At 53.2% G+C, this 23,578-nt stretch overlaps 1 protein-coding gene across 3 annotated transcripts in view; it reads left to right on the forward strand.

Moving 5' to 3' along the window:
* Positions 1-23,578, forward strand: part of TBC1D16 (TBC1 domain family member 16) — a 30,948-nt gene extending 7,370 nt beyond the window's left edge. Inside the window, exons 3-13 of one of the 3 annotated variants that reach the window (XM_077188100.1) lie at positions 232-613; positions 755-805; positions 14,253-14,450; positions 15,577-15,724; positions 16,741-16,908; positions 17,859-18,007; positions 18,753-18,887; positions 19,519-19,705; positions 20,029-20,208; positions 20,696-20,842; positions 21,338-23,578. In XM_077188100.1, coding sequence (XP_077044215.1) covers positions 232-613; positions 755-805; positions 14,253-14,450; positions 15,577-15,724; positions 16,741-16,908; positions 17,859-18,007; positions 18,753-18,887; positions 19,519-19,705; positions 20,029-20,208; positions 20,696-20,842; positions 21,338-21,583 — 1,991 coding nt within the window. In that variant the 3' untranslated portion in view covers positions 21,584-23,578. Of the gene's footprint in view, positions 1-231; positions 806-14,252; positions 14,451-15,576; positions 15,725-16,740; positions 16,909-17,858; positions 18,008-18,752; positions 18,888-19,518; positions 19,706-20,028; positions 20,209-20,695; positions 20,843-21,337 lie in introns of all 3 variants that reach the window. The other 2 variants (XM_054645123.2, XM_054645124.2) reach the window with 2 other exon arrangements.

Raw genomic sequence — 23,578 nt, forward strand, 5'->3', positions numbered from 1 at the left:
TCGTGGAATGGTTTGGGTTAGGGGGAATCTCCTGAAAAGGTAAAGGGAGGACCCTAAAGGTCCTCCCTGCCAGGAGCACCTTTCACCAAACCAGGCTGCTCAGAGCCTCACCCAGCTTGGCCTCGAACATTTCCAGGGATGGAGAGAGACGAGGAAGGGCAAATTTCAGGGTGACGCGGTTCCCTCCCAACGACTCCGTATCCCAACCGGCGCTGCTGTGCTCTCTCTCAGGCTACCTGTGCTTGTACATGGAGAAGGACGAGCTGCTGGGAGCCACGCTGATGCTGGCCTGGGTGCCCAACTCTCGCATCCAGCGGCAGGATGAGGAGGCCCTGCGCTACGTCACCCCCGAGGGCTCCCCGGTGCGCAAGGCGCCCCGAAAGCGCGGCCGCCACGCCCAGGCCCTCGGCGCCACCTCCCCCCCGCAGCACCGAGGGGCGCCGGGCCCCGGGGGGCACTCGGAGGGGCTCACGGGCTCCCAGCCCCTGAGGGACGGGGTGCCCTCCTCGGAGGGGGAGAAGCTGTCGCAGAGCGGCGCCCGCCCGTCCCCGCAGCCGCCCCGCAGCGACTCGGGGACCCCGTCCACGCTCAGCTCCCAGGAGGAGCCCTGCAGGTCCGAGGGCACGGAGGAGGGCCTGGACTGCAGGGAGGACGAGGGCTCCCTGGAGCTGTCTGCTGACGATGTGAGCAGGGACAGCACTTTTGACTCTGATTCTGATGCCTTCTCTTCCCCCTTCTGCCTCTCTCCCATCAGTGAAGCCCTGGGGAAAAGCAGCAGCTCCGTGTTCATGGACAGTGAAAGCAGGTGAGTGCATCCTTCCTCTGGGTGCTGGGTGCTGAGCTGGGAGGTGCTGAAGGGGGTTGAGAAACTTCACAGTGGCATTGAGCTCAATGCCCTGTCTTGCTTCAGACTCCTATGGAGTTCACAGGAAACTGCCAGCCAGTTCTGCTTCTGCTTAGTGAACCCTGGCCCCAAACATCAGGGCCGTGTACATCCTTTCAGGTGAACTGTCTTGAACCCTGGAAGAAGCATTGCTAAATTAAACGGGTCCTTTGTTGGCCTAATTGGCTCTGCTGAGGATCTGAGCTTGTTGCTTCTCGTGCAGAGCCACATCAAAGGGCCCTGCTGACTTCCTGAGCCGTGGGCACCCCTCCAGGCCCTGTGTTGACATGAAACCTGCGTGTGGGAGCTTGTTTTGCTGCTGTTCAGAACGTGGTCCCACCTCAGACAGATAAACATTAATTCTTGTGTGTCTAACCTGGGTATTTCAGTCAGTGCTTCTCAGTGTCCCCTCCAGTAAACTCCACAGGGGGATGAGGGTACCTTGGCAAGGGAATAAGAGCAGGAGGGCACCTGTACAAGTTTCTGTTTCCATGCCCTGTGGTTCTCACTTTCTGGGCCCTGTCTTGTTGGTGTGTTACTCGTTGCCATCTCAGGGAGGATGGATATGCTGCATTCCTGAAGTACCATGGGGATGATTTTTAGGCCACAGCTCAACTTTGAAACTACACCTGAAATGAGGAGAAACAAGTTTTCCTTTGTGCATGTCAGCAATGCACAGCCTGCACTGACAGTTGAAGAGGTTCTGCCTCTATTTTGTGGGCTGATCTCAAGCCCAGAGAATGCCAGTAAGAACGAGGCTTGTGAGGAAGTATTCTAATGGATTCAATTCTCTCTGGCTGTTTTAAAACCCTTCTGAGGTGAGGTGATGTCAGACTTTGTATCAGCTTTGCATTCAGGATGTGCCCAGGGTTTGCTGGGCTGGAGCTCTGCAGCACCTGTGCAGTGGGGTGAGTGGTGGCTGTCCCATCCCATCCCATCCCATCCCATCCCATCCCATCCCATCCCATCCCATCCCATCCCATCCCATCAATAAAGTCCAGCCTTTTCCAGACCAGTGGGTGAGAGAAACCCCAATGAGCAGGAGTGAAATGTGCACAGCCTGGCATCTCCTGTCCTTGTGGAAGGATTGTGAAGCCCAGGGCTCAGGAATGTGGTATTACCCCACTGTAGTGGTGGGAAGTGGGAAGAGTGATGGACACGTTTGGAATAACATCCTGGCTGCTGAAAAGCAGGAGGCTGAGCTCATCCTGGGGAAACCCCAGTCCTGGCATGGGCCACAGCCCACGTGCTGCCCCAGGAATGCTGTGGGCTTGGACTGCTCCCGTGCTGCCCCAGGAATGCTGTGGGCTTGGATTGTCCACAAGGAGCTGGTGCAGGAGGGTCCCAGGCAGTGTCCAGTGAGTCAGGAGTGTTGTGGTTTAACTGTGCTGCAACACTTCTGCTCTGAGCTGCAAATAGTGTCAGGAAAGGAAGGAAATATGGTTTATTGCATCTTCTGAGCCTTGTCTGTGAATTCCTGCGGCATTTCCCTGCCCTCTGCTGGCTCTTCCTCACTGCTGCTGGAGCCCAGACAGCTCCAGCCAGGCAGAGCCGGCTCTGCACACACAGACTGCTTGCTTCTGCTTTTCTCCTTCTTTTTTAACTCCTGTGCTGCCAGTCTGAAGCCTCACACAGTGCACATGACACTCACAATTGGCAGCAGATTAATAAAGGAGAGCTTTTGTTGTTTGGGACTTTTGACTTGAAAGGGTTTTGTCCAGTGTGTGCATTTTTGGTGCCAATTTGTGCTTCCCCATTGAGCCACCTTCCATGGAATCTGCAGGATCTTCCAAGCTGTTGAGTGGGAGATTTTGCATAGAATCCTTTGCAAAAGTCTGGTCAAAAAGCATCTCAAATTTCCCGCTTTCATCTCAGCATTTTGGGGGACAGGAGATGCTGTTTCAGAAGTCACTACAAACATGGGAACAGCTTCCTCGTTTCTTAAGGGTTTGTTTTGGTTTGGGTTTTTCTGCTGGCTGCTTCCCCTCTGAGCCAGAATTGGAGTGGGAACAAAGTTTGTGCTGCTGGCAGATTGTTTGAGCTCTCTTCCCTCCCCACGTCCCAGTCACCACCTCCTCTCTGCCAGGAGGAATGACTGTTTGTGGTTGTTTCCCTCTGCACTGGGGAGTCGCTGCAAAGACGGCTCTGCTCTTCCCTGTGGTTGTTGCAGAAGCTGAAGGAACACGTTGCATTTCAGTCCAGCCAGCCTCCTGTGTGGTTAGATATCCTCAGAAATGGAGAAACGGGTCCCTGTGGAAGAGTTGGGATGCACAGGTACACCTGGATCAGATGAGATCAGGGCTCAGCGAGCTGCTCGACAGAACTCCTGTGTGACCAGGAGTCACAGGCCACATCTGCCTCTTGCAGTGTCCCCAGGGAGGTGGCCTGGCCACCTGTGCATGAGGGAGCCACCAACCCTGCAGAGTGTGCAGGACAGGGAGGGAGGAGGGAAGGAGAAGGGAGGGAGCTGGGCTGGGGAGCCCTGGCATTGCACAACGACTGAGGCAGTTGCAAGTCACCAACTCGCCTGCTGGAACATAAGGAAATAAAAACATATCCATTGTTTTTTCCCCTCTTTGCCTCTCAGTTTGACAGGCTGCCAGGGGTCCCACGCAGCGATTGATGCATCCTCCTCCCATTTGCACAATTCCTGGGGCTGGGAGCAGTGGGAGTGTCCCAGCACCAGCATGCACACTCCTGCTTCTCTCTTTAGACCAGCCTGGCACCTCCTGCAGGGTGCCCTCATCCCTCAAGGAAAGGTGGCCTTACTGTCCTGGGCTTTGTGTCCTTCTTAACCCTTAGTACTCCCAGCACGTGGTTCCTGCAGGAGGCAGCTGGTGTGGGGAAAACCTGCACTGATGGCAGCTTTGTCAGGGTGTGAGTTTCTGTGGAAAAGGAGGGATTCTGGAGATAAAATCATTCCATTCCATCCCTTCCCTCCCCTGGCCCCGTTGTTTGCTGGCTGTCAGGAAATGTTTGCCTTGTGGCCTGAAGGACACGAGTTCAGGGCAGCTGCTCTCTGTGCCCGGCTCTGGCTCGCTGCTGCCTTGGGAAATTCCTCTGCTTCCATTTTCCCCAGCAGCAAATTGAAACTAAAAGGCTTTTGTTACATCCAGAAAACCAAACAGCATCTGACACTTGTGTAATGTCCATCCACTGATGCTGCTGGAGTTATTGAACTGACCATGACATCAGATCTATACAGTCGGTTCTGGAAGCACTTAGTGCTCTGTGAGTGGGGCTTGGTTTGGGGTTTGTGCTGTGCCAGAGTGATCCCTGGATAGCAGGAGCTTTCATGGGTGCTCAGGAGGCTTTTCACTCCTCAGCTGCCATTGCTGATACCTGACAAGCACCACAGCAATGCTGAAGAGGAGATGCACACGCTGGCATTGGTCCCTTCACTCACTTCACCTTGGGATGTTGGCCAATACAGTCAAAATTTGGATTGAGGAGCCTCAGTGTTGGAATTGTATGAGTGGAACTTGGGGTAACATCTGGCCTGAGGCTGGAGCTCCATGAGCAGCCCCACAGGTGCTGGGACAGAGGCCAGCAGTGCTCCCACAGCTCAGGCTGCAAAGGACGGGCAGAAGCGACGTGGTCAAGGTGGAATCAATGCAGGAAGGAAACGTCTTTCATGGACATCGATCGTTTTAGCAGGCAGTCATAAAAATAACGAAACACTGGCATAATGGAGCGGGGTGATGGTGAGTTCTCATGTTCTTCAGCAGACATGAATTCATGTGGCAGATCGATCACAGACAGCCCAGGAGAAGCTCACAGCACAGGGAAAAACTCCTCTGGCGTCGCAGCTGATGCAATTTTTACGGATGTGTTGCACATCCTGTTGTTAAGCCGCTTCCCAGGAGCTCATCAGTAAATGAGCTGCTCCAGGAGCCGGTGGGAGCAGCGCAGCCATTGCATCATCTTGTTTTGGCAGCTCACCTGAAGGGCTGAGAGCCATTCCGACCTCTGCAGCAAAAACAGGAGGCAAAATTATAAGGGAAATGAGCTGAAATTAGAGTGAACTGGCAGGAGCTCTGGAGTCATCAAGAGATTGGGAATTCATTGCTGTTGTAACAGAAGTGATTATATTGGAACCAGGGGAATTGGTCACAGACTTTAAAATCTCCTGTAACTTCTTGCAGCATCTCAGTTTTGAATTAATTCAGCCCTGGGGAGGAGCGAGGTGGGTACCTGGTCCAGGCTTCAATTCCCCAGGACTTGCCTGAACTGGTGCCACTTATGATGTAAGGCAGCGAAGCTCCTAATTCCATTTGTACCCAATCCATGCCCAGGCAAAAACATCCACAAATCCTTCTTCCATCAGAATAGTCCTTGATTTCTTCTGTTTGCGTTTTGGGGTCAGTGTAAGCTTCCCTAAGGCAGGGGTGTCTGTGTGGAGCCGGGCACTGGGAAGGGGAGCTGGCCTGAGCCATCAGCAGCACTGTGTAATCAATTAAAGTTGTTCCTGGCTGCAAAGCTGAGAAGGTTGGACAGATCCAAGAGATTGCAGAGGCATACGGCTCTATCTTGCTTTATATAAATATTTGAACAGCAAGAACATTAATTATAGCAGGTTTGTTTCTTCCCTCTGTTGGGTTGCTGCCAGATTTCGTTGGAAGAAAACAGTGACAGCTAACTTGGGATTGGGAATTGTGGCTGAGGGGGTCCGTGAGGCTCTTTATTTGGGATGTCGGGGAGGGAGCGAGAGGGGTGGTCCCCAGGAGGGAGACCCCAGGGCAGGCAGTGGGAGCCAGGAGGGGACATGGAGGGTCCCCTCTGCCCCCGGGGCTCTGGGGCACTGGGCATGGCTCAGGTCTGCTCAGGACGCTGGGGAAGGCCTGAGCCCCATGGGCAGGCCCGTGGGGGCTTTCTGTGGAGCCGTGGATTGTGGCTGCCGTGGCTTCTTCGTGACTGTGGGTCGCTGCCATGGCCTGTGCCTGTGACCATGGCTGTGACCATGGCTGTGACCGTGACTGTGACCATGGCTGTGACCGTGCCTGTGACCGTGCCTGTGACCGTGACTGTGACCATGGCTGTGACCGTGACCGGTGCCCGCCGCCATGACCGTGCCTATGACCGTGCCTGTGACCGTGGCCGTGGCCGTGACCGGTGCCCGCGGCCATGACCGTGCCTGTGACCGTGACTGTGACCGTGGCCATGGCCGTGACCAGTGCCCGCGGCCATGACCGCAGCTGGTGACTGTGAATGTGGTCGATGCCTGTGCCCGTGCCCATGCCCCATGACCGTGACCGTGGTCGTGGCCCGTGACCGTGGCCCATGCCCGTGCCTGTGCCCCTGGCCGTAGCCGTTGTCCCTGACCATGACTGTGCCCGTGGCCATGACCGTGCCCGTTCACATGCCCGTGGCCCATGCCCCGTGCCCGTGCCCGTGTCCCCTGACCGTGACTGTGACTGTGCCCGTGCCCGTGCCCGTGTCCCCTGACCGTGACTGTGACGGTGCCCGTGCCCGTGCCCGTGCCCGTGCCCGTGGCCGTGTCCCGATCCGGGCCCGGGGCCGGCCGGGCGGTGGCGCGGCGGGGCCGCCAGGGGGCGCGCTGTGCCCAGCGGTGCCCCCCGGGACCCCCGGTGCTGCCCCCCCATCTCCCCTCAGCGCGGCCCGGGCGGGAGATGCCGGAGCCGTGCCTTGGTTTGGATGCAAAGGGACATTAAACCCCATCCAGTGCCACCCAGTGCCACCCCTGCCGTGGCAGGGACACCCCCACTGTCCCAGGCTGCTCCCAGCCCCAGTGTCCAGCTGGGCCTTGGGCACTGCCCGGGATCCAGGGCAGCCCCAGCTCCTCTGGGCACCTGTGCCAGGGCCTGCCCACCCTCACAGGGCAGGATTCCTTCCTGATATCTAAATCTAAATCTACTCTCAGTTTGAAACCAATCCCCTCTGTCCTGCCACTCCATCCCTTGGAAATTGTCTCTCTCTGCATTTCTGGTCAGCTCCTTCAGGCCCTGCAAGGCCACACTGAGCTCACCCCAAAGCTTCCCCTGCCCAGGTGAGCAATGCCAGCTGTGCCAGCCTCTCTGAGGCCACCCTGAGCTCACCCCAAAGCTTCCCCTGCCCAGGTGAGCAATGCCAGCTGTGCCAGCCTCTCTGAGGCCACACTGAGCTCACCCCAGAGCTTCCCCTGCCCAGGTGAGCAATGCCAGCTGTGCCAGCCTCTCCTCCCAGCAGAGCTGCTCCATCCCTGGCATCATCCTGGAGCCTCCCCTGGGCTCTGCAGCAGCTCCAGGTCCTGCCTGAGCTGGGGCAGGTGGGGTCTCACCTGAGGGGCAGAGGGGACAATCCCTGGCCCTGCTGCCCACGCTGGGCTCAGCCCAGGCTCAGGGGTTTCTGGTTCCAGCACACACGGCCAGGGAATGACCAGCACCCCCCCGTCCTTCTCCCCAGGGCTGCTTTCACCTTTTCCCTGGATATTCTTGCATTTCTTCTGTTATTTATTTATACAATCGCAATGCCCAGAAATCTGAATGGAGAGCAGAGATAAATGGCACTGGCAGGTATCCACAGCTTTGTGAGGGAAGAATTGCGTTAAGTGAATCAAAATAAAGAGCATGTCCCCTCCAAAGCGCCACAGTATATGCAAATAAATCTGCACAGCCTCTGTCTCCTTGGCTCGGGCCTCACAATTATCCCAGCATTAGGCATTTACAATAACTCTGGAACATGCTTTTAGGCAGCGCTCCTCTTTCCTCTCCCTTTTCTGCTACTTGAAGCAAGCTCTTCCCTTGGGAAATCCGCATTGTCTTGTGGAAACAGTGAAATCCTCCCTGGGTGGTGCCGGCTCAGCTCACGCTGGGGCAGCAGCAGGGTCCGGGGAGTTGGTTAACTTTGCCACTAAAATGTCCCCCTGAAATTCCCAGTTCGCTGCTCAGAGCCAGGAATATAAGAACAAAGGTAATCGGCAGGTCTTTCAAGGGAGCGGCGGTTTGAAGGCTTGATTATAATTAGCATAATTAGGGGAGAATTTTATTTTTGCATGGATTGAACTGAAAAGAAAAAAAGCAAAATAATCCATTGATTTTAAAAATAAAATAAACATGTGGAAGAAAGGTCTCCTTCTCCAGACTGGAATGGGCTGAAAAGCAAACATTCTTTTTCGGGCTTTGCTGAGAAATCACTTTTTCCATCTAAGGAATTTCTTTTTTTAAAGTGTTGCATTTCGATTGATTTATTAATGAGTGTAAGCCCAGGCATGAGGTGCCCCTTCTCCGTACGGATTGTAAAAATCCAACACTGAGCTTCTGGAACATTTTCCTCCCTTGAAGTGAAGGTAACATTTGCATCCTTGAGAAGTGTCCGCTCGCTCTGAGTGATTTGTTGTGTTTGGCTGCTCGGAGCTGTGTGTATTTTATTCCTAAGCATCAAACCACTCATTCTGCCCCCTCTCTCTCCCTGCAACAAGAAGTCACAGAGGAAACCAGAAAAACCTCACTTAGGTTTACCTGAGCAGCTACACCTGTGTGGAAGTGGCAGCTGTGAAGGCAGATTGTTTGTCTCCTAGCTGGAGCTAGATGTGGATCACATTCCAGACTTTGGGGAAAAGAGATTAAAACACCCATTACTTCACTACAAACTTCTGCTTATTTTTTTGCCTTTTCCATTTACATTCAAAATAATGAACTCAAGGACTCTGGGTTTGTTTTGTTTTCCTTTTGCTTTAACCCCAGCACTGGGGGGACCCTTTGGAGGGTCTGTTTTCTTAATGCCCCCTTGCTGGCTGGAATGGCTCAGCTTCCCCTCCAGCCTCCAGGCCTTGGAGGGATGAATGAGGAGCAACAAAGCTCCCAGTGTGGGGAGGCTTTCACCCCTCTCAGGCGTGGGGCAGGATGGTGGGTCCCCCTGGCTGCCGCTGTCACCAATGTCTGGGATGGAAAGCCGTGTTCTACCTGTGCCAGGTGCTGGGCAGCTCTGGGAGGGCAGGCAGGGCGCTGGGAGCACGGATTGCAGCGGCCCCGTAAAGCAGAACAAATCGGTTTGATCTTTATTTCTCAAGGACAAACCAATTACGCCCGTCAGAAGGCAGAGCTGCATAATCGGGTTTCCCGAGTCCCTCGCCGTGGTGCAGCGGTTTATTTGTCAGGCTGGCGTTGGCAGAGCTGCTGGTAATTCCCAGCCCCGGCCCTGACGGTGAACTTGCTGTTTCAGCCCAAGGTCAGAGGGTGCCTGAGGAGTCCCTGAACGCGGCTCTGGCCAGGGACCCTCTGCTGGGTCCGAGGGGAGGGAGGACTCCAGCACTTGGGAGATGTGAACAGCCTGTTCCTCGGGTGTTGTTAATAACAGGAATGCGAGGAGTGACTAACAACAATGCGCTGACTTGGACCAGCGCTTGGATCTGCTTCCCGGTGCCCTGCTTGAAAGGATACAATTATTTTTCGTAACTGTTTATTTTCCCTTTACAACGAGCTAAGCGAAGCAAGTTTGTCAGAGGCAGAGTGCTCCTAATTTGGTCTCCAGTGACCTCTGCCGCCGTGATTGGCAGCCCGGTGTCAGGGAGGAACTTGTGCCTGGGAGATAGAAATGAGCAGAACAAATGCCGTAGGACAGCTTGGCTTCCCCGGGGGACACGGGCTCAAAAAGGTGAAAGAAGTGCAATTACAGGAGGTTTTCAGCACAGAAAGTTAATTAGCTACTAAATAGCATTTAGTGCCGTTCAACGTGGGGAAATTTATGTTTTGAAAGCAAACAGATCAATGGAAAGCCTGTGGAACAAGCTCTTGGAAAGTCCATGTTGACATCCGTGTACTTTGTACTGAAACAGCCTGAGTAGTTTCTCCCAGGTTTCCCCAACAAATAGGAGGAATTGTTAGATTTGTTTGCCACATGTTTGCAGATGTATTGAAATGCTTCCACATGAGGATGCTTTGACATTTCATTTCAGAGATCCTGGCTTTCTAAATCCAGGCTATCTAACACCTTGTTCCCTGGTCACTGTGGTCAGTGGAAATCGATTTGGGTTCTCTGAGGCACAGAAGCTTCAAGTTCCAAATGTTTTCAGCCAAGGGTGGCTTTGACACAGTTCTTAGCCCGGTTACTCGTCTGTGCTGGTCAGAGTGTGGCAGCAGCATTTCCCTGTCCGTGGCTGCCTCTGGGTGCCACACTCCGTGGGAAGCTGGTGCTGTCCTGTGAGTGTCCTTCCAGCCCTGCTGAGCAGAGACATTTCAACGTCTCTTTTTTAATCCTAAATTACCAATCTGGTTTCCTTTGCATGTCTTTTGTGTCACTGAATTCAGCACGTTTCAGTCTATAATATATGTATATTGTCAAGGACACTTTTTTATCAGAACAATGGATTTGGGTTCCAGATACTCAATATTCCTTACTCTGTACAGCCACTGCACTAAATTTTTAGGCATTTCAGGATAGCTTTGAACTTTTATTGGCAGATTATTTGTTTGAAGCTGTCTGTCTTAGCAGCTGATGCTGCCAGGAGCTGTTTCACCTTGCTGGGAAGAAGAGGAACCCAGAAGGTCAGTGCCTGTGGGGAATAGTGGAGAAACAGAGAAATGCTAACCCCTGGGGAGGAAAAGGGGCATGTAATTCCCATTACATGGATGCTCATACATTATGATGATACTCATTGTCTGTAAATGATGGTCCCAAGCCGGCGTGCAGGAATGCTGGGGCTGTGGGAGCTGTTATTAGTGACTGATGGAGAGGCAGCTCCAGCAGCAGGGCTTGGCTCTGGCAGGAGGCTCGCTGGGAATCAGGTGGTGCACGCTGACAGCTTGGGTAACTGCCACATCATGGCTGCAGCCTTCAGCCCCTTTCTCTCTCGTAATTATATTTGTCACATCACATCGTAAAATGAGTTATTAGGTCTTTGTTGCTGAAATTGGCTTCCCAGGTAATCAGGGCAGGTCTCTGGAACAGAAATAATAATTGGGTTCAGCTCTCTCTGTGCCGTGGGTGTGTTCCAGGGCTTTGGAACAGTGAGTTGGGTGCCACTGCTGCAGGTTGAGTCTCACCTGAGCTCCTCAGCCGGGCGTGTGAGAGGTCCCATGGGGTGGGAGGGGGATGGAGCTCCTTGGGGCTGCAAAGGCTCCAGGAATGTGGATATGGTTGGCTGCTGTAGTTGATTGTAGAGTGGAGAAAATACATCAGCCCCTGTGTTTTGGGACAAGAGTGGTGGGACTTGGCTGAGGGCAAAAGGCTGAAGTGGAATCACAGAATCACAGAATTGTTTGGGTTGGAAATGCCCTGAGATCATCGAGTCCAACCATTCCCCCAGCGCTGTCAGGGTCACCACTGACCACGTCCCCAAATGCCACATCCACGTGGCTGTTAAATCCCCCCAGGGCTGGGGACTCCAGCACTGCCCTGGGCAGCCTGTACCGATGTCTGACAGCCCTTTCCATGGAGAATTTCCCCCAGTATCCAACCTGGCCCTCCCCTGGCACAGCTTGAGGCTGTTTCTTTCTGTCCTGTCCCTTGTTCCCTGGGAGCAGAGCCCGACCCCTGGCTGGCTCCACTCTTCTGTCAGGGAATGAGAAGGTCCCCCCTGAGCCTGCTTTTCTCCAGGCTGAGCCCCTTTCCCAGCTCTGTTCCCTGCCCTGGACACGCTCCAGCCCTTCCATGCCCTTCTTGAACTGAACACATGAGCACGGCCCAGAGTTCCCTGACCCAGGTTTTCTAATCCTCCTTGATTTTTTCCCCTGTTCCTTTTATTCCCGTGGCCCACTGCACTTGTTGTTTTGCTGACCAGTGCTGTGTACTAGCTGGTGCTCTGTTTTTCCTGGATCCCACAACCCAAAGTCTCTCTGGAATGTTCCTCCAGCTATTTGCATTGCAGTGCTTCAGCTCCTGCTTTTATGGGGTGCTCTGGGGTAAATTCCTCATCCAACAGATAGAATTGTCAGACAAACAATGAACTCTTCCCCTGCATTTGTCTGTCTTGAGTGCCTGGTGAGAGGACTCACCAAACCCCACAAAAAACCCCACTCTGCTATGATTAGCAGAGATCAAACTGCTTGTTGTCACTGACCTACAGAATTATCTCAATATTAAAATTTTATTTAAAACTAATTCAGAGATTAGAGTGTTTTCAATTTTTTTTTCGATCAATATGTACAGGAAAAAGTAATTTTAGGCACAGTGTGGGTTTTTTCCGAATTTCCCCGGTGACTCAGTGAGCACCAGCACGAGGCTCTTCTGTGTCTGTCTGTCCTGTGTGAATGTTTGTGTCCACTGACCCCTGTGAAGGGCAGGGAGGGCACAGGTGTCTCTTTCAGATTTCACCCTCTGCATCAGTGAGCAGATGGGAATTTCCCCTCTCTGCTCACCCCTGTGCTGCCTGCAAGGCTGCACCCTGACGCAGGAGGCTCGGGTGCTGGGATGCGTGTGCGAGCTTGTCACCGCTGCCGCATGGGAACTGCAAACATTTGTCTGGAAAAGCATTTCCGGAGGTTCCCCCGGTGCCAGGGCTGTGCCCAGCCTCTCCTGCCCGCAGGTCTCAGCTGGCTGCTGCTGCAGCTGGGGCAGGTTTGGGCTTTGGAGCACGGGGAACTGCAGCTGGAAATGCTGTGCTGAGGAGCCGCAGAATGTCCAGCATCAAAGCCAGCTCTACTGGTAACTCATTTCTTGGCAGCTCTCTGGATATCTCTGCTGGTCATTTCAGATGATGTTCTTGAAGAGCTGGCATTTGGACCTCTGTCACCAGGACCTGCATGATGCTCACACCAACCCATCCTCCAACCCTTTGCCATGCTGACCAGCTCCTCTTTGCAAGAGTTTCAGAAAATGGGTTGCCTCTGCTTAATCTTTGAGTTGGTTTGAGTCATCTCTTCCAGGAAAATCCTGTGTAACCAGCTGTGGCTGTTATGAAGTGTTGCTCCATAAATACCAGCTGCTCCTAGCAGGCAGTCCAACCCAAATGTCTTGTACCAGCACTCTTGTTACATCTGTGTTAATGTTAGATACTCAATGTTTTAGAAAGTGTTACATTTTGCCACCTTATCAGAAAGTAATGCTTGGTTTTTCATAAAGGCCAGTACAATCTTCATGGAAAAATCCCCAAGGCAGGGGATGGTGCACAGCTGTGCCTGTGGTCAAAGGCATCCTGGTGTCTAACCTGGAGTTGGGATGTGTGGTGTGGTCCCTATTGCCACATCCCTTCTGAGTCCTCATCCTCCAAATGGCCTGGGTGTGAGTTCTGCTTTGCTGCTTTCTTTGCAAAAACCAGAGCAGCAGATTTTCTCAGAGAGCCTTGAAGCTGCTCCTTTAGCCGGAGCCAACCAGCCTTGGTCTCATCCAGTGCCGCAGGAGCAGGAAGGGGCTGGGGGAGCTGAGTCCCACCCTGGAGCAGCAGCTGGCTGGGCTGTCCAGAGCCCTGTCCCAGAATGCCAGAATGCCAGAATGTGCTGCCCTGGCCCTTGGGGTGCTGCTGCCCAGGATGCTGCTCCTGGGGAAGAGGCCCCGAGCCAGGCGCGGGAGGCACACGGATGTGAAGTGCATGCTGAGTGTGTGATTTCCAGCCTTCAGTGCCCACATTGTTGGATAAGAGGATTAGAAAACACCACATAAAGTGGCCTTGCAGGGGGCTGCTTTGTACCTGCTCCGGGCCTTGTCTGGCAAACCCCAATTTCACAGCAGAGCCCATTCAGAGCCCGCGCCGAGATTGTTCACGTGCATTGGCCTTTTTACGAGCCAAGGGGTCACAGTTTCACATTCACTTCATTCCCAAAGCTCTGATAGTTTTCATTTGGGATGGGGGCTGGTGGGGACATGGGGGCTTTTTGAGTTTCAACTCAGTTTGCATTTAAAGCTGGAGATCTGGGGTGGATTGGGAAAGGGTTGGGTTCACTCTCTCTACTTTATGGTGGATTGAAGAGCTCAGGTGTGATTTCCCAATCCTAACTCTGCCAAGGTTCAAGATTGCAGGTGGAAACCATTTATCTGGAGTTTATAGACATGAATCCAGGAGGTGTAATGAGAAACTCAAGTTCAGGGGAAACATCTTTGGATCTTACTGGTCAAAGCGGGAGTTTCTCAGATGAGATCTCAGGTCCATGCTGCTGTTGGAATGTGCTCATTCCTCCCCATCCTGGTGTGGAGTGGCTGAGCTGGACACTGAGGGTATTGCTTGAGCTTCTTCATTTTTCCTTCTCAAAAGTTGGTGTTTTGAGGAATGGGTTTGGCTCTCCTCAGTTCTGCATGCAAGAACTTTAGGAAAAGGCCAAAACCAGGATGCCTTTTGAGGTGGTAGGGATTAATTGAAATAAAAATAATTTCGTTGCTGAATGAATGCCAGTTTCAGACCTCTGACTAACAGTTTTTAACGTGGAGCATCTGTGATTGGTGCATGTACCCACAGCCTCCCATGGCTGACGGGGTTTTTGTCCCCGCGCTCTGCCCACAGGGACACGTGTGACAATCGCATGACCTGCTCCACCAGCTCTGCCTCCAGCCTGGACACCAGTGCCCAGTTCCAGGAGAACAATGGGCAAACGCAGAGCACCAGATGGGATGAGCAGCAGAAGGTATTTGCCCTCGAGCAGGTGTGTGGTGTCTTCAGAGTAGACCTGGGACAAATGAGATCCCTTCGCCTTTTCTTCAGGTACTGGATCCCTGTGTGAGCTGTGTGTGAGCTGTGTGAATAATATGAATTGTGTGTGAGCTGTGTGTGATCTGTGTGGGAATTGTGTGTGAGCTGTGTGAATTATGTGAATCATGTGAATTGTGTGTGAGCTGTGTGTGAATTGTGTGTGAATCATGTGAATTGTGTGTGAGCTGTGTGTGAGCTGTGTGAATCATGCGAATCATATGAATTGTGTGTGAATTGTGTGTGAGCCATGTGAATCATGTGAATTGTGTGTGAGCTGTGTGTGAGCTGTGTGAGAATTGTGTGTGAGCTGTGTGTGAGCTGTGTGAGAATTGTGTGTGAGCTGTGTGTGAATTGTGTGTGAGCTGTGCATGCTCCATGCTGGGGCTCTGGGCAGAGGTGATTTCTGCAATCCTACCTGGAAGCCTTTCCAGAACAATTGTCTCCAGGAAAGTGAGTGTCAGCCTTCCCAAGGAGAGCCTCTGAATTACAGTTACAGAGTCGAAAGGATTTTATTTTTAGTAAAGTAAAGGTTGTTCTTAGCTGTCATACCATAAATGCTTCAAATAACCTGGGGATATGAAAAACATCTTTATCTATGGTACCTTTTCTTTTGCCTGCCCCTCACCAGGCTCCTCTGGAGTCTTGCTGTTCTCAGCCTCTTCAGTTATCTTTCAAATTATTACAAAATTTATTTCAAATAATTGCAAAAACATTTTTACTCCCTTTTTTTTTTGCTCTCACTCCCTGTTTCTTTGGACAGAGCTGAGTGTGAGCATGTCTGCACATCCCTAGGAGCTGACTTTGTGTACTGCCTTAATGTTTCTGGGGCAGACTTCCTGTGGTTTTTTCTCCAGGGAAGACAAATTTTAATTCCTTCATGTGAAGGAAGGGTAAAAATAGTGCTGCTACCAGGCACAAGTGGAGAAAATTGTCACTATGACCATGTCATACAATAATAAAATATCTCAGCTGAAGTGAGCCATAAGGATCAGTGAGTCCCAGGGATGTGAAGCCGCCTCTGTGCCCTGTTTGAAGGGGCAGCTTGGTGTTGCACTGTCTCTCCCCGAGGGTCTCTGTCCCTGCTGGTGCCTCGTGGTGCTGGCTGGCCCCTGCAGGTTGCTCTCCATTGTTCCCACAGTGATGAGGCGTGCACCTGTGGGCAGCTGGTGGTGGCGAGCAGGGAGAGCCAGTACAAGATCTTCCATTTTCACCACGGGGGCCTGGATAAGCTGTCCGAGGTGTTCCAGCAATGGAAGTACTGCACAGAGACCCAGCTCAAGGACCAGGTACCTGAGCCAGGTGTTTCACACCTGGGTTGGTGTGTTGGAGGAACGAGGTTTTGAGTTCATGTCACCAGCTCGGGCAGGAAGCTGCCAGATGCTGGGTGTTTAGGGTGGAAATGCAAACTGGACTCAAGGTGTCTCTTGGACCTGTCTGTCTCCATCCACTCCTGTTCTACCTGTGGAATATGGGGGAAGATCATCCAGAAGGTTTACTTAGTGATTTTGATGGACCTGACAGGTCAGCACTGTCCTTTAGGCACAGAAGGTGTCTGGAAATCTACAGAGATAGGTTGGAAATGGTGTCAGAGCCTTTCTTCCATCTTGTGACGTACAACATTCCGTTTGGAGAATGTTTTGACAAGGCATCTTGCCATATTTTGTTCAATCTACATACAAATGTGATAAGAGCTCTTTAATTATCTGTTTAAGATATTGTATGTGCTTATTAGAAACAGTGATTTTTAAATTTCCATCCTTCCCACAGAGCCCCCCGCTGCTTTTCTTATTACGGTCGCATGGGCTCACTTTTTGCATTGAGCAACCTTTGATTTTTAAATTAAATGTCAGCTGCAGCCTTGCACTGGGATCCTGAGTGCCCTCAGAGAGCCTGGCAGCGCAGTTCCCCGCTCTCCTAACAGCAATCCCTTTGTATACGGCCAATCATATGTAATTTATTGCAGGCATTCCTGGCAGGGGCAAGTTTTGCTGTAAGCAGCATTAATTCAGTTTCAGGTCAGGGATAAGATTGAAGGAGGAATGGAGGAATGGAAACTTTTTTTTTTTTTTTAAGATGAAGCTGTTTCGCGGTGGATTTTAATTATTCTAATCACTCTTGTTATTGTAATGGTTGGAATTAAAAAAAAAAAAAAAGAAAAAGAAAAAACCAACAAAACCTTCCCAAGTGCAGCTCCTCAGTGCTTAATCCTACACGAACCACGCAGAGGTTTCCCTGCTCTGGGTCTCACACTGTGCTGCTCTCGCTGGCTCCTGCTGCAGCTGTGCTTTGCTCTCGCCCTCAGCAGCTTGCAGATGAGAAAACCTGCATGCAGTTCTCCATCCGCCGGCCCAAGCTGCCCTCCTCAGAGACCCACCCCGAGGAGAACTGCCAGCAGCGCCTGGACGTGGCAGCCTGGCTGCAGCACCTCAACGAGGCCGGCCAGGTGGAGGAGGAGTACAGGCTCAGGAAGGTGAGTGCAGGCTCAGGAAGGTGAGTGCAGGCTCAGGAAGGTGAGTGCAGGCTCAGGAAGGTGAGTGCAGGCTCAGGAAGGTGAGCACAGGCTCAGGAAGGTGAGGGGCTCTCTGTGCTCTCTCCTGTGTGAGGAACAGGAGCACAGGCTCAGGAAGGTGAGGGGCTCTCTGTGCTCTCTCCTGTGCTGAGTGCCAGACCCCAGGGCAGCTGCAGGAGTTTGTGTTCCTGCCAGGGACAAGAGCTGGGCTTTTGGGAGGATGGAGACCTGAGTGAAGCCTTGGCTGGAGCTCTTGCTGTGGGACTGGATTCCCACCTGGACATGTTCCTGCATCACCTGCTCTAGGTGACCCTGCCTTTGGACTGGGTATCTCCAGAGTCCCTTCCAGCCCTCACAGCTCTGTGACTCTGTGGTGGGGGAGCATTTCTCTGACAGAGGAGCTGTCCCACTTCTGCTGCCGCTTGGAATCAATAAACCAAAGTGCCCGGTGCCTGCTGTGTTTGCAGAATGTGTGACCAAGGCACAGAGAGCACTGGAGATTGCTGAAAGAGCTGGGATGGTTGAAATAGCTGAGATTGTATGAACTGAGATTGCTGTATGAAATAACAGGGCTGAGGGGAGCTCGGGGCTGGGCCCTGAGACAGAAGTTTGCAGTGCAGTGCAGTCTCCAGGATTTGGGATTAAGCCGTGACATGAGAACGACACGTTAATCATAGAGCCTCTCCGGGGGTGGTTATTGACATTGAAATGAGCCTGATTTGTGTCTGGTCTGGGAATAGAGGGCCAGCACTTTCCCTCTAAACATGTGCAAATTGCAGGAGCTTGAATCAAGGCGTCACTTGTCAGGAAAGAGCTGCAGAGGCACCAAAGCACAGCAGCGGGCAGTTGCCTGTTGCTGGTTTTGGGAATGCTGAAACTGTACCAGCCATAACTTTTGCTCCTTCTTCCAGGCCATTTTCTTTGGTGGGATTGATATTTCCATCCGTGGGGAGGTGTGGCCCTTTCTGCTGCACTACTACAGCTACGAGTCCACCTCTGAAGAGAGAGAGGCACTGAGGCTGCAGAAGAGGAAAGAATACTTTGAGATCCAGGAGAAAAGGTAACAGACCATCACCATCCTCCCCTGCTCATCTTCCTTGGGCTGGGCATCACAGTGACACCTCAGTCTCTGCATCCTTTGCATGAGGAGAGGCTGGAGGAGAGGAGTGGGAGGGATGGGGAAGGAGGTGCTGGGCACTGCTGAGGCTCTGGAGCCAATGCCACAGAGCTCAGACATTTCCTTACCTGGGTTTTGGGAGCAGCCTCATCAGAACCACGCAGAGAAAACCTCACAGGCAAGGCTCAGGTTAGAACACTGAAGGTGAAATTGGGATCTTACATTTCTTTATGAATAAAATGTACATAAAAATAAGGGATGAGAAGGGTTGTGTAGTTCCAGAAGGTTGTTAATGCAAGATTTGTGTGTTGTTAAATGGAGATGGGTACACTGAAGCTGGAGGGACACAGTACTGTTGATAATCAGGAGACAATCAAACCAGAGTGGTGAGTTCTGGTGTGCTGAGTTCCAAGGGGCAGTGGAGAACAGAGTCTGATGCTTCTGAAGTGTTTATTGCAGCGAACACATCATCTCATCCTGTTTATAACCCTGGAGGCTCCTTCCAGTAATCCCCTGGGACAGACAATCCACTGTTCTGGGCAGACCTGCTGGTCTGTTTTCCAGGTGCTGAGGAAACTCAGCACAGGAATAGTTTTTCTCTGCAAGCTAAGACTGAAATGAGGCTTTTTGTTGATTGTGGCGATCACACTCCTCTCTTGGCTGCCCCATGCTGTTGCGTGGTTTCCAGGCTCTCCATGACTCCAGATAAGCAGAAGGATTTCTGGCGCCAGGTGCAGTTCACGGTGGACAAGGACGTCGTGAGGACCGACCGCAGCAACCAGTTCTTCCGAGGGGAGGGCAACCCAAACGTGGAGACCATGAGGTGAAGGGGCTGATTCCAGTCTCCTAAACACCATGTCCTGCTCAACATTCCCAGCCCAGGCTGCCTGGGAACGCTGCACAGCACCCACCGTGCCTCTGCAGCCACGGGATGCAGCAGCAGGGCCTTCCCCTTCTCCCACTGCTGCTGTAGCTCCCTTCTCTGCCCTATAACCCTGCTCCCATCCCTGAGCCTCCCTGCACACACAGGCACAGCAAAGGTGCTGTGGTAGGGCTGTGGGCAGGTGCTTGGGTCTGTGGTGCTCCTGGTGGGGAGAGGACAAGCACACCAGAGTCTGCTCCATGACAGTGTGACTTGTAAAGGTGTGACCTCAGAAGAGTTGGGTTTCATCCAACAGCATGGCTTGGAGTTTTATGGATGTGTTGGGCATCATCTGTCCTTTCCCATGGGCCATTTATTTCTGTCCTCCTAATCTTTTAAAATTCTCATTTTCTGTTTATATTTTGCTGTCTGTGAATGCCAAACCTTTTCCAGAAGTCTATGCCACAGGACTGGGGTTTGCAGCAGGGTTTCCCAGTCTGTGTTATAGCACCTCCCATGAGGCCCTGTGTCCCTGAGATGATGCTGTCACCTGCCCTCACCTGTCCCCTCTGCATTTGTGTCTCTGCTCCAGGAGGATCTTGCTGAACTATGCAGTGTTTAACCCAGCCATTGGCTACTCCCAGGGCATGTCTGACCTGGTTGCCCCACTCCTGGCAGAGGTCCTGGATGAGTCTGATACCTTCTGGTGCTTTGTTGGGTTGATGCAGAACACGATCTTCATCAGCTCCCCCCGGGATGAGGACATGGAGAAGCAGCTGGTGAGGCTGAGTGCTGGGCTCCCGTCAGCCCCCAGTTCCTGGGCTGGGGGGTCCAGCATGCCAAATCACACTCCAGAGCCACTACACCCTTGGGGTGATCCTTGGGGTTGCCATGTGCAGGGCTGGGAGCCGCACTTTGATGATCCTTGTGGATCAATTCCAATTCAGGATTTTCTGTGATTCTATGGGAATACCTGGTGGGTGGAATTGATCCTGAGGCACTCCAGAGGCAGTCACACCCCTCCTCCTTGTGGAGTGGCAGCTGAGAGAGAGAAGAGCTCTGCAGCTCTGCAGCCCCGTGTGTCTCTTGCTGTCCCTTGCAGCTGTACCTGCGCGAGCTGCTGCGGCTGATGCACCCCCGCTTCCACCAGCACCTGTGTGCCCTGGGGGAGGACGGGCTGCAGATGCTCTTCTGCCACCGCTGGATCCTGCTCTGCTTCAAGAGGGAGTTCCCCGAGGCCGAGGCGCTGCGCATGTGGGAGGCCTGCTGGGCTCACTACCAGGTCTGTCACACAGAGCACGGCACTGAGTCCTGCCTGAGTGCTCAGCCTCAGCCCTGAGGGTCTCCAGAAAGGCTCTTCGCAGCCAAAACTGGGTCTGGGATTATGGCAGAGGTCTATCTGTGTAGCAGGAGGATGGAGCCCTGCTTGCCTCTCCTCCTTGGGGATGTCTGGGATTCACATGGAGGTGTTTCAGGAAGTGCTGAACACCCACCTCTGAAGTTCAGGCTTCTCTTACACAGCTGGGAAATGTCTTCCCAAAAATCTGCTCTGTGGTGCAAACCCTGGTGCAGACCTTGCTGCTTTGCTGTGAAGGAGAGAGGCTTTGGCTCAGCTGTGGTTCAGAAGTCCCCAGTAACTCACATTCTCAGCACTGGGCAGAACTGAAGGGAGCAAAATCTCTCACCAAGGACCTGCTTGTGGAGGGTGGAGGTGAAGCCATAGCTCTGCCTCCACCTGCTGTACAGCAGCCCCTGTGTTCCCATTGCAGACAGACTATTTCCACCTCTTCATCTGCGTGGCCATCGTGGTGATTTACGGGGACGACGTCATCGAGCAGCAGCTGCCCACTGACCAGATGCTGCTGCATTTCAGCAACCTGGCCATGCACATGAACGGGGAGCTCGTACTCAGGAAGGTAAATGCCCAGGAGCCCGTGTGGGACAAGCTCCAGAGATGAGTCAGAGTATTCAGAAACCCAGGGACTGCTGCTTCAGCCTTGCACCTCCTGTATCCCTGAGGCTGCCTGGGTGGGATGCTGCTGTTTGCCTGGAAAGGGATTTGCAGCAGGAGGAGGTGGCTGTTAAGTGCCTGGGAGGGGCAGTGTGGTTGGGATAACCCTTGTTTGGGTAAGCTGCTCAGGGGAGTGGAGCCAGGGCTGTGCCGTGGTGCCCATTCCCTTTCAGCTGGCAGCGACTGGGGCCACGGGATGAGCTGTGGTGTGTGTGTGTGGCAGCCCCTGTGACCTGCCACTGTCCCCAGGGCCTTGGGTACCCCTCAGGTGCTTGGCAGGACACACCTTTGCTGAAGCCCAGGCAGCCAAACAGGAGGACGGGGTGGGAGGCCACCCCAGGCCTGCGTGTTGGTCCCTGGTGAGGGCTGGGGGGTGACTTTTCCCTCTCTGTCCCTCCAGGCCAGGAGTCTGCTCTACCAGTTCCACCTGCTGCCCCGCATCCCCTGCAGCCTGCACGACCTCTGCAAGCTGTGTGGGACAGGCATGTGGGACAGCGGCTTCATCCCTGCCGTGGAGTGCTCTGGGCACCACCCAGAGTCCGAGAGCTGCCCCTACGGGGGGCTGGTGGAAGAGTCTCCTCCTGCACCAGGAAGCGAAGGCAAGAAGGGCCTGAGGACACGGGATGTCTTTGCCTTCCGAAAATAGCTGAGAGGAACAGGGTGCGACGGAAGGGAAGGGCAGGAAGGATGTGCACAGGGAGAAATGTTCAAGAAAGAAATGGAGGAATAGCTCGTCAAGGCTCCTGAGAAGACTGGAAGGTGTGGAATGGAGGAGGAATTCAATTGCTCTGTAGGGGAAGTTCCGTTGCATGGGTGGTGGAACCTGAGAGAAAGGCATCGACCCAGGAACTGTGTTTGGATTTGATTTTGTTAGAAACAAGCTTTTCTAGGTTTTAACAAGGACTTTTTATTCTGCCTCTGGGACTGGACTGGTTAGCAACCAGAACTTTCTTACCAGTGCTGGTGAGAAACGAGAGCACTCGGGGGAGCCAAGGCTGCCCAGAGGTGTTGGTGGGCAGGTGGCAGAGCAGGGCCAAGGCCACTGTGCCCTCACCCAGAGCACAGCTCTCTGCTTCAACCAAACATGCAGCTTCGTGGCTTCTTTTTAAAGCCATAAAAGCCATTTTAATTATAATCTGCCAAAAATAAAACTGCAGACCGTTGGGATTGCAGGGCAGGTGTCTGCTTTGTCAGCAAGGAAGGACCGGTCACCTCAAAGTCTTGTCTCTGACCTTTTCTGGTTTGATAGGATACACTGGCTGGCATGATTTTATTCCATTTTTATAGAAAATGGACTGCCCCAGGTCTCAGAGCACAGCTGCTCTGAGTCAGGGTATTTCACAGCCACTGCCCAAAGTTTCCTTCTTCATGAGATATCGGGAAGGAATTCTTCCCTGGGAGGTAGGTGAGGCCCTGGCACAGGGTGCCCAGAGCAGCTGGGGCTGCCCCTGGATCCCTGGAATTGTCCAGGGCCAGGTTGGCCAGACCTTGGAGCAACCTGGGATAGTGGAAGGTGTCCCTGCCATGGCAGGGGGTGGAATGGGATGGGCTTTAAGGTCCCTCCCAACCCAAAGCATTCTGTGATTCTCTGACATTACAGCAAAGCTGTTTCTTTATGCTGACAGCTGCAGACTTTAGTACTTCAGTCTGTTGTTTCCAGTATGTTTCCCATTGTGTTTCCTTTGGCTCTCCTCAATTACTGAATATTTACTGTCCTTGCCTGTCACTGCCACAGCCTGTGGCACAAACACCCCGTGTGGGTTTTAGGCCCTTCACTCGGTGCCAGGGGTGCTCCCTGTCCCACATCCCAAAGTGAAAATGAAACCTGCCTTGTGGCAGTGGTTTCTGCTGAGCTCTGTCTGATAAAGCTTTCCCTCGGGGTGTTTTTGAAAGGACACTGTTTCTCCCCATGTCTGCTATAAATTTTGCCAGCCAGAAGCGGAGCTGGGGCCTCGAGCCCCGTTGCCAAAGGTTCTCACCAAACCCGTGGGCTCCCAAGGCGTGTCCTGAGCCAGCATTTGTGCCAATGGAGCCAGGGGAGCACTTTCCTTGTGGGGGTGGCAGCGGGCTGTGCCTCCCTGCACCCTGTGCAGCCCTGCCTGGCTGTGCTGCCCTGCCCCTGCCTCCCTCCACAGCTGTGCTGGGCAGGCTCAGCCCCAGCCCTGCCTCTCACGAGTTCCGTGCCCTCAGCAGCACGAGGGGCACCACGGGCACAGCTGGGTGGGTTCCTGCACCTGACAAGCACATTTCCCTCAGAATCCTTCTGCAAAGCCTTACCCAGAGCTGTCCTGGAGCCCGTTCCTGCTGGGAAGGGAAGCAGCACCGGCCAAGAGCAGCGAATGGAAGGAGCCTTGACCCACTGAGGGCAGCGTGCCAAGGGCTGCCCGTTGAGTGGCACAAGGACAGCTCAGCTCCTGATTTGTGTGCCTTCAGTCTAGAGGATGGGATCCTTCCCCTGGATGGGAGCAGTGGGGAACCCCCTGGGAATGGCACAGCTCTGAGCTGGCCTGGCTGCAGGGCACTGCAGGGCTGAGCTGGCCTTTGGCAAGGGACACCTCCTGTGAGGGCTGGGGCTGCCCTCACACGGGCAGGGAGCTCGTGGAGATTTGTGTTTCAGTGACAATAAAAGTTGGTGTGAGGC

Source organism: Agelaius phoeniceus, chromosome 19 (assembly GCF_051311805.1).
Source record: "Agelaius phoeniceus isolate bAgePho1 chromosome 19, bAgePho1.hap1, whole genome shotgun sequence".
In the NCBI taxonomy this organism is placed as follows: Eukaryota; Metazoa; Chordata; class Aves; order Passeriformes; family Icteridae; genus Agelaius; species Agelaius phoeniceus.